Genomic DNA, 18,410 nt, shown 5'->3' with positions numbered 1-18,410 from the left:
AGTCTTTCCTCTCACTCTATTGGATCAAATGAATTATCAGAATGACACGGACAATGACGTATCACTTGGTAGTTTAAAAAATGAGCCTGCTCACCTCCAGGGACAGCTTAGCTGTTCTCATTGAATCCCTAAGGTAGGCGAAGATCATAGATATGAGGAGGATGAAGTCTAAGTTTGGCTTCATTGATGGCCAGCAAGCTGGAGGGCAGGTACAGACCTTCAATTTATGAATGAAGGAGAATCCCTTCAAGTGTCAGGGCAGAAGAAAAATTCTCCCATTGGTCCAAGTGCTGCTTCCATATTGACATAAAAATAAATGTGGCCCAAATCAAATACTTTGCAATGACCCAGTCTGGCTACGTGCAATTTCCCCCACTGACACATTGGATTTATTTCTCATTCCTGTGAGTAAACAGTTAAATCTTCTGTGGGTTCCGGTGAGTCACACACCATTTTCTCTGCCACCTCCATCCAGGACTCAAAATTAGCCATTGCTAGGAAACGACAAATCCCAATGCAATCCTTTTACCTAGACTCGATTCCTTTCACTGGCTGGATGTCGTTAATTTGAGAGCAAATTATTATAAACCTGGAAAACAGTTCTGAAACGCCTGCAGATTTATGATGAAGTCATTTCACAAAAGGTCACAGGCAACCCTGCTATAATTAAATCTTTCATTAATTTTTAAAATACACAATAACTTACAAATGCAGCATAAATTAACCAGATGACCTTAAAGAAATTTTTAGTGCACTGCTACATCGGAAACCACTATCTAGCAATTCTCTGAATTTTTGTTCTACAAGTGGGACTTATTTTTCGTTCTTGTCTTTGATTGGGTTCTAGTCGTCTGTTTATTTGAAATGGTTTTATATTTATTTACTCAGAGAACTAGAGCTGGGAAGTGATGGGAGTTAGTTAAGACTCTCCCTTCCTTTGGGTCACAATCTCAAAGGTAAAGGAGATGTGACCCATACAATCCTCACATGAACCCAAATGCAGTCCTTCTTTTTCATTGTCTGGGAGATACTTTTTTTTTATGTATACTTTGATAAATGATTTCCATTTGCTTATTATAAAAATAACACATTCTCAATATAAAGTTTTGAAAACTATGAGAATCTATACATGAGAAAATTTAAAACCCCACTGGAGGTCACCATCTTTAATATTCTGTGACTTTCCTTTTCATTCATTGACACTACTGTTCTTTCTCAGATGAGGAGATAAGCAATAATCTGAAGCCACAGCCAGGGTTAGAATCTTGGGAACTTAGAGAAACTCTGGGATTTATGATATTATCTTCTCTCTCTCCCTCTCTTTCCTTTTTTTTCTTTTCTTTTTCTTTCTTCTTTTTCTTCCCTCCTTTTCCCTTTTCTCCTTCTCTCCCCTCATCCTCTCCTTTCCTCTCCATCCCCCAGCCCTCTCTACCATCACCACCATTCAAACCTCAAAACTGGATTGTAGACTAGATTCCAAGAACACTAGAACTGAAGTAATCCTCATACAAAACTGATCTTTCTTCTCTAAGTTGTGGGAGAGGCTTTAGAATGTAAACGTCCCAGAGCAGAGACCTTAATTGTTTATGCCTTAGCCCAGCTGCGAGAACTCTTAGAACAGTGCCTACCTTGTAGTGGGCACTCAATACATACCGCTGAATAAAAATAGAATAAATGTCCTTATAATTAGAAACTTGACACATGTAGACTCCTGACTGGACCTCTTTTATAAATATTCCTATAAAAGTTTAGTTCTCTCTGAAAGGTCTAAGCTCCTTGTGCCTCCTCTTGCCTCTAGCCCCCCATAAGTCCCTCCCTTGGCTTCCACGGAGGAAGCTGCTAAGGACAGATTTCAAATCAAAGCAGAAAGAGTAGTGTTCTGAGAAGGTCAGCCATCAGCAGCCAGCAATTGTCGGGCTCCAGAAATCCAGGCCACGTCCCTGGCTACCGGTGTGCATCCATGCTGCCTGATTGTTTTCCCATTTGGGTGTAGATGGGATGAGTGATAAAAGAGGTCAGCAGCTCCAGGGATACGGTATTGAGTGAAAGTAAGACATGAACTAGATCTTAATAGAAATAAGCAGGAGATGAGCAGAAAGGAATCCTCCAAGTGGAGCCTGTGTTAGTTACATGATATGACAATTGATGGGATGGTGGAAAGAGGCAGGGATTAAATGGCTTGCAAATAAGAACTTGGACAGGAGGTCGATGGAGGGAAGATTAAGAAACTAAAAGGCATTGGAACCAAAAAGGCAAAAAGAAAGCAAGCTGATTTTTAAAAATGAATTTAAAGAAATCATTCTATGTCCAAACAACTTTGACTCTTTCCTCAAAGCTTAATACGCTCCTTCGATGTGTTTGAAAGCTTAAAGTTCATAACAGTAGGTTAGAAATTATGGTCTGTGAATCTGTGAAAGGTGAGTTAGGAGGTGGGTGATGAAGGAGAATCTAAGAGATAAAAACAAGGGGGATAAGATGGATATTCAAGATGGGATTTAAGGAAGGAGGAAGTATGTGGTAAATAAAAGAGCTGTAAGAGAGCAGCAGGATGAGGGACACCTGGTTTTTCTTCGTCATCATATGTCTTAGTCTCCTACTTTGTGTCAAATCCTGAACTAAGTGCTAAAAACATCAGAAAAAAGCATGAAATTTACCCCTTTCCCTTAAATAATTTGCAGTCCAGTCCAATAGTATTATTCATTCACCATATGTCCGCTAAGCACCAGTTACGCACAAGCCTCCGTGCTGTGGGAGATGATGAATAAGACATTTGCAAACCTCATGAATTTTCCGGACCAAAAAAGACCTACACTCTAACTGCAGCGATGAGCAATATGTAAAACAATTTGAAAATGTAGCAAACTAAAGGTGACAATGCCAATTCACCATAACCCAGTCCACTTGTAGGCATGTAGTTCAGAGAACTTCTATGTATGTACTTGGAGGTATGTACACAGATAGGACAACACTAGAATAGAGAAATAAATCGTGCATATCCATATGACAGTTTCTGGACTAGATAAGTGTATGCCAAGATGAATAATATTGAGTGACATAGGAGAATGATAGTATTTAGATAAATTATACATTTTAAAAGCACTTAAAACAATATCATCTATATTTCTATGAATAATTAAATATATACGAAATGTATCAACTCATGTACTAGCAGGATATGTATCAAATTCATGGCAGTCATTGATCTGTGGAGGAATAAGGAAAATGTCTGAAAATGGGCAATACTGAGAAAACCAACTCTGCTCGGGATGCCTCCCTATCTATTTTTAAAATCTGAAGCCAAAGTGGTAACATGTTAATATTTATTAATTCCAGGTAGGTGGTGCACAGGTACTTGTGACATTATTCTGTGTACTTAACTGTATTTTTTTAATTTTTCAAAAAGGACTGTAAGAAAACAATATAGGTATGAAATTGTGGGTACAGAATTTATTTTAGGAATCACAACTTCAAAATCTTACAGGAGCCGGGAGGGCAACTTAAACAAAAAATGGCTGAGCTGAAGCAACAGGAGCAGGTGCATGTACTTTGGGTAAGAGGCGGGGCAAGCAGCAGCACGTCCAGTCAAAAGTGGGCAGCCGCCATGCAGTTTTAGCAGACCGCTGGACTATGGGTATTTGGGCTTAATGCTGCCAGATGTTTTGGACTTGGCAAATACTGGTCCATTAAAACAAAGTGCAAACCAAACTAAATATACCTGTGAGCCAAACCCCCAGGCTTAAGATAGGAATTTATTAAAAGGAAACGAGAAAGCTGGATAAATTGTGCAGGGCTTCCTGAAATAGGTGTAACTCGTCTGTGGGATCTGGATCAGAAATGAGGGCGCTTCTAAGCCATTTCAGATGATTTTTCTTTTCAATACTTCATAAGAGGGTGCAACTGGAAAAGTAGTTTATGGGTAAGGGAAATTTGTGGAAACTGTGTCAAAAATTCTGATGACATATACACAAGGGATTAAGCCCCATATGCACTCTTGTTCAGGGTCAACTAATTATAGCTCGTTAGACAAATCTGGCCACTACCTGCTTTGGATGGTCTAAAATCTAATAATAGCATTTACATTTAAAAAGGTTGGGGGGCGGGGCGAATGGAGAACAGTATATTATGACATGTGAAAACTGTATGAAATTCAAATCTCAGTTTTCATAAGTGAAGCTGATGCCTCTCTGTCACATATTGTCTATGGCTGCTTTCACACTAGATGGCAGAGCCAAGTAGTTGCAACAAAGACCCTGCGGCCAACAAAGTCAAAAATCTTTACAAAAAAGTTTGGTAACCACTGCTCTAGTTGGCCAAAGTTCTTCCCTGCAGGTGGCCCGTTTCTTGATCATTAGACTGAAGACAACAAACATCTCTAATGTCCCTCGATGGAGGTTATTTCACTTAATTCTCACATCCAGGAATGGAAACGAGCTCAGAGGGAGGGTAAATAAAGCATCTAAAGTCATATGCATGGTAAGTGGCAACCTGAGCACTGTCCCTGGAATGTTGATCTCCAAAACCCACTTTAAGCCACCATCCCATCTCATATAGGCATCCATTGGTTAAAATAAGCCTTTTTTTTTTATCCCCATATCAGTGTGAGCCTCCAGTATATCCCAGTTTCATCCAAAAGCCCCTATGCAGGCATGCATTCTGCTTTTGTGTTCCTTGGCACTCTCCTCTCTACAGGCCAGGCATACCCCTACCGTTCTGTGTTTGCTCACGCTGGTCCCCCACCTTCCTCTCAGCATAGCCATGAAGCCTCATAGCTACTCTTTCCACGTGTCCCCCTCCCCTACCCACCCGGGGGAGGCTGTTACATTCTCCCAGGCCTCTATAAAAGATCAGCTAAATCACAGCCAATAAGTTCAAACATTTCATATCAAAAAAAAAAAAAAATTCCAAATGCAGCTTCGAGGAAAATGATGTTCTTCCATCTAATTCCAATTCTGAGCCAAGCAAAACAGAGCTCTCCTTCAAGTGCTAATCTGGGGGGCAAACCTTTCAAGAAAGAGTGGACTACAGAAGCCCAAGTGCTCTAACCGCCACAGGCTTCTCATCAGCTAGAGAGCTACTGCCAGAGATGGCAATGGGCCCTCCAACTTGTCAATAATCCAGCCCTATCCTCCGCCTTAAGTAATAAGAATGGTCACATTTCACTGTGAATTAGGCTAGACTAGATGGTTCCTGTCAAGGTTACCAGGGAGATGTTGAAATAATAACATCTGAAAGGACAGCAGGAAAAGGAGCAATAAAACTAAGCACACCCCGTGCCTGGAAGCTGTGACTGTTTCTCCCACATCGGCCCCTCTGCACAGCCACAGCTGTGCAAGATTCCATGCTCCTGAGCTCTGGCCTTTGGGAGAAGTAGAAACTGGACAGATTCTTGTGGAAGGTGGAGGAAATAAGAAATTATTCCCAGAAGGGTCTTCATTCTCTACCTGCCCGTTTCTGCCCACAGACCATTCCGCCCACCTGCTTATCACCCCCCTATACAAACCTCTGCACACAGACTGCTCTGATTCCTACCCAGCCTCCAGAACCATACCTTACAACTCCTGGATTCTGGTCATAGCACTACAGAATCTCTAGGGATCTATAATCAACTTCCTAAAATTCTAGAGCCATGGGCTAGAGAACTCTCCACAGTATTGGTTCCTCTAGTGCATCTTCCTTTAGCCTATTATATGCCATATGCTGTTCTAGCCCTATATTTGTTCCCTTTCATGACACTTTAGACAATAAATATTAGTGAAAATGCTATGTTTCTTTAGTAGCTTCCCCTTCCACCCTTATCCACCCTTCAGACAGACAGACACACGTGTGTTTGCATAAACACGCACATGCATTTGACTTTAAGTTTCCAAGAGCGAGGATCTTTGTGTATCTTGTTCTTTGAGTGCTGTATGTTTTTCAGTTTTGTGCCAGCACCGAGGATTTTACAGTATATATGTATTGAACGAATGAATGAATAAGTAAATAAATTAACTAGTGAATCATATGGTGTAGGGTCAGTCTGCAAGTTAGCAGTCTTCAGACTCAGGAAGAGCAAATGTTGCAGTTGAAGTCCAAAGGCAAGAAAAAGCCATGTTCCAGGTCAAAGGCAGCTAGGGAGCAGACAGTCTCTTTTGCTCAGGGAAAGGTAAGCCTTTTTGTTCTAGTCAGGCCTTCATCTGGTTGGACAAGGCCCACCTACATTAGGGATGGCAATCTGCTTTACCTAGTCTACTGATTTAAACATTTATCTTATGCAAAAATCTCCTCACAGAAACACCCAGAATAATGTTTCACCAAATTTCTAAGCACTCTATCGTGGTCCAGTCAAGAACACATAAAATTAACAATCACAAAGTGTTAAATATTTAAATCCATCAAATGAAGGTAACAAGATAAGGTGACTATATTAGCTCTTCTTCCTCACTGACCATCACTGAGCTATAAGGTCAGGGTTGGCAGGGAGGGAAAAGATACAGAATTCAAATTGCCTAAATCATTAATAAGTTTTTGGTTAAGTTGCAAGGTTAAGCATTTTGTCCCCAAATGGACTCCCTTTCCTCGCTGTCCCTAAAGAATATGTAAATTTTTGTTTGAACTCCTGATTCAGTCCTTGTCATTGTCATTTCATGAGTGAAAGCACTGGTCAGCCTTAGTGAGCCACTTGGTTTTAAAGTCCTTTTAAAATCTAGGATGGAAACAGAAATGTGCTCTTGGTAATCCTTCCAGAATTTACCCTTCTGGCTGTCTGAAGAGCCCTGGCAAAACTTATATCATTTTCATACTAGAGAAATTCTGATTACAATAGAAAGTTAAAAACAGGTAGCCTGAATTGTATATACTTGGGTAGATGCATGCATCTTAATTTCATGAAAGAATGAATAACTCTCATCCCAAATCTCATATAAGAAAATTATGCACTATTCTAGTTCCTTTTCTACTCACTAACATTTGAAATATCTCGATAAGCAAGGTAGAAGTGGGAACAGAAGCTCTACCATGCTCTTATGGCATTTAGCGGTGAGGAAAGGGAAATGGGATTGCTATCTAGTCTTTGCAGTAAATGGTTTGACCCTGAGGTCAGTCTCCTTCATCCCCATGTGACTGCCTAAACTCCATCTGAAGCTGAGAAAAAAAAATTAACATTTAAGATCAGATGAACACCAAATTTAAACTGTGGCCTTAAACTTGCTAGGGAATGCCGGGTCATGTAGAGATTAGTGTACATGTGATATTGTTCGAAGTGATGCCCAAGAGAAGCATGCGGTGTGTTTGAATAGGTCTCATACAAGAGAATGCAGGACAAATCACATTCTGAGATGGGAAGAAAGCAAAACAAAAGGTGAGCCAGTATGTCTCTCTGGTAGAGAAATAGGGAATGCCTGACCGTAGGACCATGTAAATCTTTACTGTCACCCAAGATGCTAGGACCATGTTGGATTTTGATGGGATGAGCAGCCACCTCTGGCTTGGTAAATCCGAGTAGATTGCAAAACTTTCTTAAATGTGTGTCCCTTTCCTTACAGAATTTAAAAATGAATAATTAAACTTTTTGATGCCCATGTCAGAGGAAGTCCCGGAAATGAGGAAGGTTTTCTTTTTATAACTAGTGATTAAGTGAAGGGTGGGAAATGGTTTGGAAAAATCAGCTCATGGTCAAAGATTCTCGTGAAAAATGATGGCGGTGTCCCTATTATTTTGTTCACTTCCTGAATTCATAAGAACAATTTTGAATTTCTTGGCATAGTATTCTGGGTAACATGCTATTTATACAACACATTTATTTAATGTGCAAACATGTGAACTCCAAGAGCAGAGGAATTTCTCTCTGACTTATTCATCTAGAACAGTATCTGGCAAAGATTAGGTAGCATCAGTTTTTTTAATAGTATAACTTTACGAAGGTCTTGACAGGACCCTAAATCCTTGGGATTTATTTCTCACTGTATTTCTCTTGTCTTTCTCTCTCTCTATGTATATATACTTTTTCACTTGTCTATATATCTGTGCATTTGCATATATAGTCATCATACATATATCTATATATTTACCGAATCATTCCTACTTTTGAAAAAATTAATTATGATACTGCCTTTGAACATTTAGGACCTGTACTCCTGCTACATATTGTTGCTGTGTATCCACCAAATGATGAAGCTTTAGACTGTATACATTAATAATATACTATAGCTTAAGTACTGTTTATGGCTTGTACAATTAAACTTGCATTCAATATTGTTTACTCTTATTAAAGTGATTTGGCAGCTTAACAAATAGCATCTACTTGTTATTACAGAAATAAGGGAGGTGGGGGTTGGTGTTGACTGCTGGAGGGTTACCATAACTATTCGCCATATCCCCATACATACACACGTGCACACACGCACACACATACACACGCACAGGTGATCAACTTTTTAGGAGTTAAAATTTGAAATACTAAAAACAATAAAAACACCCAGCAAAAAAAAAAAAATTGATATACTTTTAGAAAACAGTGTCAAATTATTATTTTCTTTAATATTGGAGCTTTTTACAGCTTTAAGATGTATATCCTGACCACCTATTTGCACTGTTGAGTGTAGAAAATTTTCATAGCAAATTAAAGTAGAACAAGAATAAACAAGAACAACTGTGAGTGTGTGTGTGCGTGTGTGTGTGCGCGCGTGCGTGTGTGTGTGTTACAGACTCTGGGAGTTTCCCTTAAAATATTCCTTTTTTTTAGTATGTTGGCTGTTTTTTTCCCTCTGTCCCAATCCCTAGTCCCTTATTAAGCTTCTGGAAACAGAGAAACATATCTAAAGACATTAGCTTTCTGTTTGGAGTTTTAGATATTGGTTGTTATAATGCTAGTTTAAATTCCATGAGAAACCTTAACATTTCAATTAGAAGCCTAGCTTCACTAACCCCATCAGTAGGCTGTTGGATTGGTGGTGCAAGCAAAAATATTTCCATTTTACAGATGAGGAAATATTGGCTCAGAGATGGAAATTCTTTGGTTTGGGGCTCCTTAGGAAAATCCCTGGCCTCTTTGGAAGTAGAAACCAGGTCTCTGGGCTCCTTTTGACCAAAGCAAAGAAGTACTTACGTCATGATTTGGGTCTCCACTCCTGCCTCCACCAGAGCCCCGTCGACAAAGAGAGGAACCGAGGTGAAACCATACTTGTCCCAGGAGTGGCCCTCGTCAAAACTCACCCTGGGTTGGAAACAAGTACATGAAAGAGACAGCTGAAAATGAAACCACACTCTTCCGTAACCGTTCTTTAGGTTATTAAATTTTCCTCTGTATCTCGCTGTCTGGATTATCAATCGGCATTAATCTTCAACATCTCCCCATATTATTATGAGATTTGATCAAAACTGCATTTCCTGGCCCAGGCAAAGACAATATCGGGGCTGCAGAAATATTTCAACATATCAGAATCGAAAAAACAACCCAAACAGGAGGGCTTAGTGGATGGAGTGTCACATTTCAAGTACTCAGATTGGAACCCGAGGTTCAATTTACAGCACAATCAATTCAGCCCTTGGAGTTTTTGACACAGATAAATTGAGTAGTGTGAGGTGTACCCTATGGGAGAGGAGGTATACGTCTTTCAGATCAGACCTTAAAAAAAGCAATTTCCTATTTGTTCAGAATGGATGTTGAGATCATTTTCCCTCCCCAATGCCACTTTAAGGGGCTTTTAGGGATGAGTATTGAATGTCTGAGATATCTGGGTAAAATTGTTCAATCTTTCGTCCAACGGTAAGAAGGTTTGGCCCTTTGTGAATATAGCGTCAGAAACTCTTTAAGGAATGATACTAGTGGAGGAGACTTGGGTGATTTGAGTGCCTTCTTCTCTCCTTTTCTTAATAGTATCAAGTACCCATTTGCCACTGATTTAACCAGAGGACATAGTCTAATGACCATCTCCTCTGGAATGTTTTCCTGACACCCCTTCCACAAGGCAGCTTTATTTGCTTAATTCTCTGGGATCCTTCTTGGTCAGGTTAATTCTTAACTCTTCTCTGACTAAACAACATAGAGTTCTCTGAGTTAAAACTGTAGAAACTCTATTTTCCTATAACATCCAGGCCTTCTCCTATAGTAGTGCTGAGTGATGGCTTTTTAACGTTATCTTGAGTGTCTCAATTCAACATTATAATCTTGGGAGTTCGGAGGGGTGGGGTGGGGAGGCATGTATGGCATGCTTATGGAATGACCTCTTAACATCACCTACATATCTTTATTATAGTGCTTCCTTCCTGACATTACATATACATTATCAAAAAAAAAAAAAAAGTCTGAGCTTTTTGAGGTCAAAAACCACAACATTCATTTTTTTATTCTTAGTACTTAGGAGAAAAATTGGCACATGGTACTACATAAATGTTAAGTGAATAAATTAATGAAAAAATAAGGAATAATGTAAGGTACGTTTCTAATTCACCCAATAGTTTTTTCCAAGTGTGTTTTATATTGGCATCCATGAACTAAATGTGGGAGTCTCTCTCTCCCCATTACTAGTTAACCTCCTCAATCCATTCTCTATTTATTTACTTCTTTGTCTCTCTCAACCTTTCCACCCATTTCTCTTTCTCACTGTCTTGTCCTCTCTTCCCCAATATGTTGAATAAACAGAATTATAAAGTCAATCTCTTTACCCAGCTAGAATAACTAGTCCTTCAGACAACTTTTATATTTATTGTGGATCTCGGTTTATAGCCAGCAATAAAAAGCAGACAGCCATAAAAGTTTTTACGGGCCTCTAAATTATCAATGTTTGCTTACTTAACTTAAAAAAAAAACACTTTATCGAGATACCTTTAACATATAAAAATCATGCATATTTAAAGTCTATAACTTAATGTTCTGATACATGTATACATTGATGCTTTGTTATATGTACACGTATGAAAAGATCACTGCAGTCAAGCTGGTTTCAAGGAGGGAGGATTAGTAGGAAAAATGAGAAATGCCAACATCCAGATAGGAAAGCTAGCATATCCAATAACCAAGTCCAGGAAGAAAGGGGGAAATGTTGGACAAAGAGTATAAAGTTTCAGCCATGGAAGATGGATGAGCATGATGAGGGTAGTTAGCAACAATGTCTTGACTTTTAAGAACTTGGTTAGTTCAGCCTTGTTGTTGTCATAATCTGAAGGTTAAATAATCTTCTCAATTGACTCAGAGAAAGTTGGGCAGATCTAAACTGCTTTTCTTGGAATGAGGTTCTCATTATAAAAGTGAAAACAAAAACGTGATTAAAAGTAGACTACTATTTTCTTTTTTTTTTTTTTTCCATGTACCCTCTTGGTTCCTAAATCAATCACAGTTGTTTCAGAGTGTTCCATGCCCACTAAGTTGTTAACTCCGTGTGTGGCAAGTCAGGGAGGTAAGAAAACATTTGTTTAATACCTTGGGTTTTTTTTTTGTGTGTGTGACTTTGGATAATTTGGCTATTGTCTCAATAGAAACAAATCAAAGTGAGCTGAAGGCCTCTGTTCTTGTCTCATTCTCCAAATTTCCTTACTCACGAAGGTCAGTTATTAGCACTAGCACAGCAAACTGTAGTGAGTGTCACCAGCTTCCCAGGGAAGGAGAAGCCTTCATACCACTGCCTTTAATAACAGGGCAGAGGACAGTCATCTTTATGTTATCTGTGAAGATAAGTCACCTCACAGTAGACCCAAAGGGACCATCACAGCTTTCCAGCTTCAAAATGAAAAGCTCCAGAGAAAAACTAAGGCCAAGATGGACAGAGAAATTGTGGAAAATAAAAGCCCAGATGTATAAAGTGAATTCATATGGAAAAAGCAGAAGCATGGGTTAGAGGAAAGAATGGGATCAGTAGGAAAAATGAGAAATGCCAACATCCAGATGGGAAAGCTAACATATTTAATAACCAAGTCCAGAGATGACATAAGATAAGCATAAGCTAGGGGTCAAGTCTCTAGAGCCAATGTGGGGCATGACTCCTGTGACTCGTTTATAGTCAAGGTACCACTTGGAAACCCAGAACTGTGCCATTCGGTTGACTTTCTGAGATCAGTCATTCCTAACACTTGATTATCCCAGGCTGAGCTAAGTATTTAAAACAAAACAAGAAAACCTCATAAAAAACTTCGAAGAATATATAACATTAAAAAAATTAATCTTTTGAGTATCAGAAGTTTGGGTCTGGATAGCCGGCCATTCGTGAGAGTGATTCTTTTTGATGACTAGGAGGTTTTAAATGTTTTGAAGTAACCATATTGAATGGTATCCCCCTGAGATTCACCTTTTCCTCCTCAGTTCAATATCTCATTAATGACCAAGACAAAGGAATTGGGAATTCCTTATTAGGTCCCCAGGTGAAATTGAAATTGGTAGGATTGCCAATACTCGGGAAAAGAGAAGTAAAGTTACAATTGGCCTCCAAATAGTAGTAAGACAGGATGACAAAATCAAAATAAGATAAAATTAATTTGTCAAATACTTATTGATGCCTACTACATGCGTGATCTGGCAGTGGCCTCTGATTAGGGACATAACAGTGAATAAGAAAAGAAAAGCTCTAGCTTCAACAGAACTTACAGCCTAGTTTGAAAACACAAAAAAGATGCAGATAAATGGATACGAAAATATGAGGAAGAAGTCAATGTCATGAAGGAAAAATAGAGTAATGTGATAATGACTGAACAGCTACTTTTTATTGGAAGTTTTAAAAAGTCTTCTCTGAGGAGGTGACATTTAAACTAAGATCTGAATGATAATGAGGGACTGGCTGTGCAAAGATGAGGGCGAGACCCATTCCACAGGGCGGATTTAATGGGAAATGATGTTGCTCTATGGGAAGAACAGAAAGACGGTCAGTGGTTGTAGATTGGTGGGAAAGGAAATTAGTAGAAGGAAATGGAGTCAAGAAAGTATGCCTAGGCCAGACTAGAAAGGATATTTTCCCACCTGAAATGAGAAAAATATTATTCTATTTAAACTTTAAAATATAACTTTATTTCTCTGTGGTGAACAAATTGCCAGGGCCCAAAATGGATGCAAGGAGATAAACTGGATGGACGTGTGGTGATTGTAAGTGACCAAGTAAGAGAAGGGGTTTGGATAAAGGTAGAGACAGAAAAGAGGTGAAAAAATTTAGGGTATTTTTAGAGGGGAAGGCAATAGTATTTGGGATGGAATATCTGTCGAGTGCTTGAGCAAAAGAAAAATATTATGAAAAACATGGATTTTGGGGTTAAACAACTGAGATAGGGAAATGAAAAGAACAGGAGAAGCAAAGATTTTTGTTTGTTTCTGTTTGGTCCATATCATGACACTGTGTGGACTTCCATGTCATGACACTGTCAAGGAGACCTTTGGATAGATCGATCTGGATTTCTGAGGAGTGATCAAACTTTGGAATGTAGATTGAGGAGTTGCTTATAAGGTAGGACCAAATTAAAGTATGTTGCTTAATTAAAAAAAAAAAAGAAAAAGAAAAAAGCTCCACAGCAAAGAAAGGAAAATATTAACTAATGATAAATCCAAGCTAAAAAAAAAATAATAACAGCAAAAAAACCCACAAAACCTGAGGTCATTGTCAATCACAAAGTAAATATTTCCCAGCAATAGCAGTACTATGGGAGATAATTCAGCCACTGAGTCTAGTATGTGTTCTAGATAACATGTTTAATAAAAGAAATTACCCTTCTATGAGATCCTATATATCATGTTCAATTTCAATCATTGTAGAAAACTGACAATGTGATTAAAGGTAAAAAATAAGTTGTTCTAGAAACAGGTTATATGAATTGAAAATAGCTTAGGGGAAAGCAGCATAGAACTGAATGAATTACTGTTGTCTTTTAAATTTTTTTTGTAAGAAAGCTTCCGAATAGTTAAATCAAAAACACAAATAATGAGATTTAATGACTACTGAAAAGAGGTAATGTCTGTGAATGAAATCTGAGAGAATACAGTTAGATGCATGAAAATATCAATTATGATATAGATAAAATAAGACAGAAAAGACTCCATTCTCATAATTCTTTTAAAGATCATTGTTAAATATTTGTGTACAAGAACGTAAGCTCAAGAGTATTTTGCCTGGTTCATTGATATCTCCCAACCTCTATATTAACTCTGGGTAAACAGTATATTCTCAATGAATAGGTGAGAAGTACATGAACAAATGCATAGAATCTGTCTTGAGTTGCATATCAGACCCTTCTCCAGAACTTATAAAGGGTATACAAATAAATCTCTTGAGGTCATTTCCAGTTATGGTTCTTTCCAAAGCTCTAAAATCACATGCAATTCTGGAACAGACATTCTGTGCAAATCTAGCAAGCAAAACAAAAACTGACTGACAGAATTATTATTGTTAAGCACAGAAACAATCTTTCTAACAAACTAAAGCCATTATACAAGATGAGAACTCTCTGTCTTGGGTATTTGCAACTTTGGTCAGCACTGTGGTATTCTAGTGAAGTAGAGTAACCCTTTAGATGTCACAGAGGTATCTGCTACACTAGGTGTGAGAGTAGACTACATGTAGACTATGATATGGAGATAAGATCTACTAAAGGGAACAGAATCTTCCAAGAACAACTAGGGCCCTCCCCGAAAGTCTCTAGTACAGAAATAGTTATAATGGTCATTGAGAATCAATGTCCCTCCCTTTGGTAAGATGTATTGCTCCACTTTATTTTATTGCCGTGCAGGAGGTGATGGCATTTTAGCCACCTGGAAGTTCTTCAGAGTAGCACATGCACTTTCACTTCTCAGAGGAATATATTGGCTAGAACTATTGTTTCCATGTGACTGTTTCTCTGAACAAAAAGCTAGTGCTCACAATCATTTACAGAAGAACAAGGGAACAAAAAAGGCCAGGTGATGTTTCACTTTGTGTTTTAAGAACATCTCATAGAAAGGAGACACTAAAAGCTTATCAGGGCTAAGCAAACAGTAGGACTCTGGGCCACCTGCCGATTACTAGCCCTGTCTATTGGTCTATTGTGAGCTTTCATTAGAGCACTGCATTGCATTGTTCATTTCACTCTAATGCTTCTAAGGTACAAAGGTAATACTGGATGGAAAGCTTACCTGAAATAGCACTTAGGTTCTAATCTCCATGCATCCAAATGTACAAGGTCACAAATAAATGTGCTCATTACTATGCTGTTTTGTCTTCATCCATATCTACTTCCCTATCGTTTCGATTTATAGAAAACAGCATGCCTTGTTAGCCTAGCTAAAGATTCCTCAGCTTTTCAATTATGACTCCTATTTTCTCTGAAAGGCAATGCAGTTATTATTTAAATCTGAGAGCCACTATACCCTTGGGTGAGAATGGATAGGTTGATGTCTTTTTCTTATGCAAATATATATACATCTGTATACAAAATAATGTCATTCTAAGACATTCAATAGAAAATAAGAATAAACTGGTTACTTAATCTTTCTTCCACTTAAAATGAGCTATGTGTTTATCTTGAAGGTTGTGACTTAATTAGAAGATACTGGAAATGAAGAAACTGTTTGAGTTTCATAAGCTTGCAATTTATAAGCAGGAGATAAAATCAGTTAAGAATTTCTTAGGGAAACATCAATGATAATGGTATGGTCAAGCCCTTATAAAACACTCACTTAGCCTTTGTAAGGGAAGTGTAGAGGAGAATTCCTGAATGAGTTATTTGTGGTTGTTGTTTCCTAACACACTTAATAGTGGGCATTTAACCATTGCAGGCATTATTTCAGAAAGGCATTCATAGATAAGAAAGTGAGCAGAAATAGTGGGTGATGTCCAAGTTCAGGGAAACATTTGTTGCATTTATGACAAATGAGTGTCAACATTTTTTACATGGAGAAAATGCTATCTTAAGCTCAGTACGAAAAATAATTTTTAATCCTGTGTAAGTTGAAGTAGGTGCACAGATGCAGGGTAGTATTATCATTATTGTAACAGGAAATTCAATGGGAATACAGCTTATTTTTTCTGAGCTCTATAAATATATTTATCAATAAGAGATATGTCATAGAACAAAGGAAAACTCAAACTTTGTACTGATGACTTTGAAAGACATGATTTGATCCTACCTGCATATCCCTGAGTGAATATTCAATTATTTCCCCAATATCGATGGTTTCCCTTCAGACATTCCCAGGCAAGTGCTCCTTTTGGAAGTAATCAGGTCTCTGGAGAGAAACTACTGCAGAACAGACTGATTGGTTGGATATAAGATGCTAAGATCTACCAAGGCCAAAACTCTCTCTAGACCCTTTGCTCCATACACTCCTTCCATGCCAAATATACTCTCCACTGCTATCACCAAAAAATAATAATGACAAACTCCTTTCTTCTTTAAAACAAGGAAACTTTTGTGTAAAATGCTCTAAAAATCAATCATTAAGTAAATACTACATTCCTATTATAATGAAGGAGAAATAGCAGAAGGGCGATGGTCAAGTGTCAGACGGCATTGCAACCTCCTCCTATGACTTAAGTGGAAGAAATCTGCCCAGCTACATCTGTTTGCAGAGCATTTATTAATTCTCTTATTGAGTTTTAGATGGAGGTTCTTAGATGATCATGATAGGGACTGCTTTTCTTGGTTAAAAAATAAACTTGTTTTAAGGGCCAAACTCTTCTCTCTGAGAGTGTAAGTCCTACTCAGCCTTCAATAGAAAGAGCTGTTCCCTCCACACAGAGATCAGTCTTCAGAGTAGAAGGAATTATATACAGGCTCAACCTGACCCCTTAAACTGACATTTAAGTTCTTCTGAGTCTTACTCACCCTTACTTACTCACAGTCTTGATTCCAATCAAATATAGTCATCTGAGCACACCCTACATTTCCTGAATTCTTGGCTTTGGTTGGAATTGTCTCTTTCTTTGGCTTGCCTCCCACCACTCCTCCTACTCCTGGCAAAATTATTTTCAAGAATCAGCTTCCGTGCCACCTGCTGCATGAAATCTACTTACATATGAAGCAGGACTCCATTCTCCTTCAGGATTCCAGCAACACTTACAACCAACATCCTTTAATCGGCATTGCTTTGATTTCCAATAAAAAAAGCAATGATCTACTCTTACTCTAAAAGCTCTTATTCCACAAATCATGGGCCTGGTAGTTAAGCCAAGGTCCATCCTCCAGACTATGGCTAATCCAACCCCAAGTGTACTCTAGATAACATAACGTATTCTCTACTATCAAATATTCACTCTCAAACATTCACTTAGCTAAATCTGAAGCCTGAAATTCTTTCCCTTCAGGATATAAACACACATGAGACTTATCTAAGCTCTCTGCCAAACATGAACACAATAGTAACATCATCATTATAATCATTGTCATAATAATATATCCTAACTCGGCTCTTTAGCCACACTGGAGGGTCTTGTACACATACACTCAGCTTCATTCCATAATCTACTTTCTTGAGAAAAGTTACTTAAACTGTCTCTACTTTACCCTATTGCTTATCATTTATTCATTCATACATCTATTGCAATCTACTTCTCAACCCCACTTCTTTTGAATCCACTCTGACGAAGCTCACCAATGACATTTTATATTGCCTAATTCTAGTGTTTTTCACTCCATAACTGACTTAATCTGATTATAGAATTGGTTGCTATTCTTCACCTCTTCCTTCAGCATCTATGAAAACATTTCTCCTGGGTTTTATCTTTTTGGTTATTTCTCCTTAGTCTGTTCTGTAATTTTTTTTCCTGCTCTGCATGATGGTGTTCACCGGTGTTCCACAGGAGTCCAGGGTTTCTCCTTGTTGTAGCCGCTCCCCTCTCCTGAGGCATCAAGCCCACTGCCACAGTTTTAATTACCACCTAATGGCTAAATGACTCTAAATCTAGAGTGTTGGCCTGGACCTCTCTCCTGACTTTCAGATGAATATATCTGACAACTACTGGTCATCTCTGCTTGAATACTCACAGACATCTCAAACTCACAGACATACTGAACTTAGTATCTGCTACATGCACCTAACATTCTTCGTGAAGCAACTTCAAAAGATCTACCATATTTTGGATCCTTATTGTTGTAAGTTTGAACTCAGAACTCCATCTTGCTTTTTTTTTTTTTTTTTAATCTCAGCATCCATTCCTACCACCCCACCCTATTCATCATACTTCCCATCTAAATTATTTGGACTATTGCTGCTAACTGAGTTAGATGATATAATGTATATTAAATGGATAGATGGATGAATACATGAATGAGAAAATGGGTAAAGGGGCACAAAACCATGCAGAATAACTTGCCCGAACCCTTTCCACTAAAACGTTTCTCATTAATAAGGTAGGGAGCTGTCCTTACCACAGATGCCTGACTGGCAGAGGTGTGTGTTTCATGGCCACGAGGGCGCCACCCCAGTCTAGGAACCAGACATTGTACTCTTCATCAAAGATCTGGAACAACAACAACAACAATGATCA

At 38.4% G+C, this 18,410-nt stretch overlaps 1 protein-coding gene across 3 annotated transcripts in view; it reads right to left on the bottom strand.

Moving 5' to 3' along the window:
* Positions 1-18,410, bottom strand: part of SORCS3 (sortilin related VPS10 domain containing receptor 3) — a 513,788-nt gene that overhangs the window by 55,404 nt on the left and 439,974 nt on the right. For all 3 annotated transcript variants that reach the window (XM_016144038.2, XM_036222121.1, XM_036222120.1), the window contains exons 13-14: positions 18,292-18,383; positions 9,083-9,190 (exon numbers count right to left, since the gene is read on the bottom strand). In XM_016144038.2, the coding sequence (XP_015999524.2) occupies positions 9,083-9,190; positions 18,292-18,383 (200 nt within the window). The remainder of the gene's footprint in view (positions 1-9,082; positions 9,191-18,291; positions 18,384-18,410) is intronic.

The sequence above is a fragment of the Rousettus aegyptiacus genome, unplaced genomic scaffold, assembly GCF_014176215.1.
Source record: "Rousettus aegyptiacus isolate mRouAeg1 unplaced genomic scaffold, mRouAeg1.p scaffold_m13_p_6, whole genome shotgun sequence".
Classification (NCBI taxonomy): Eukaryota; Metazoa; Chordata; class Mammalia; order Chiroptera; family Pteropodidae; genus Rousettus; species Rousettus aegyptiacus.
This window is presented reverse-complemented; position numbering and strand designations above follow the sequence as displayed.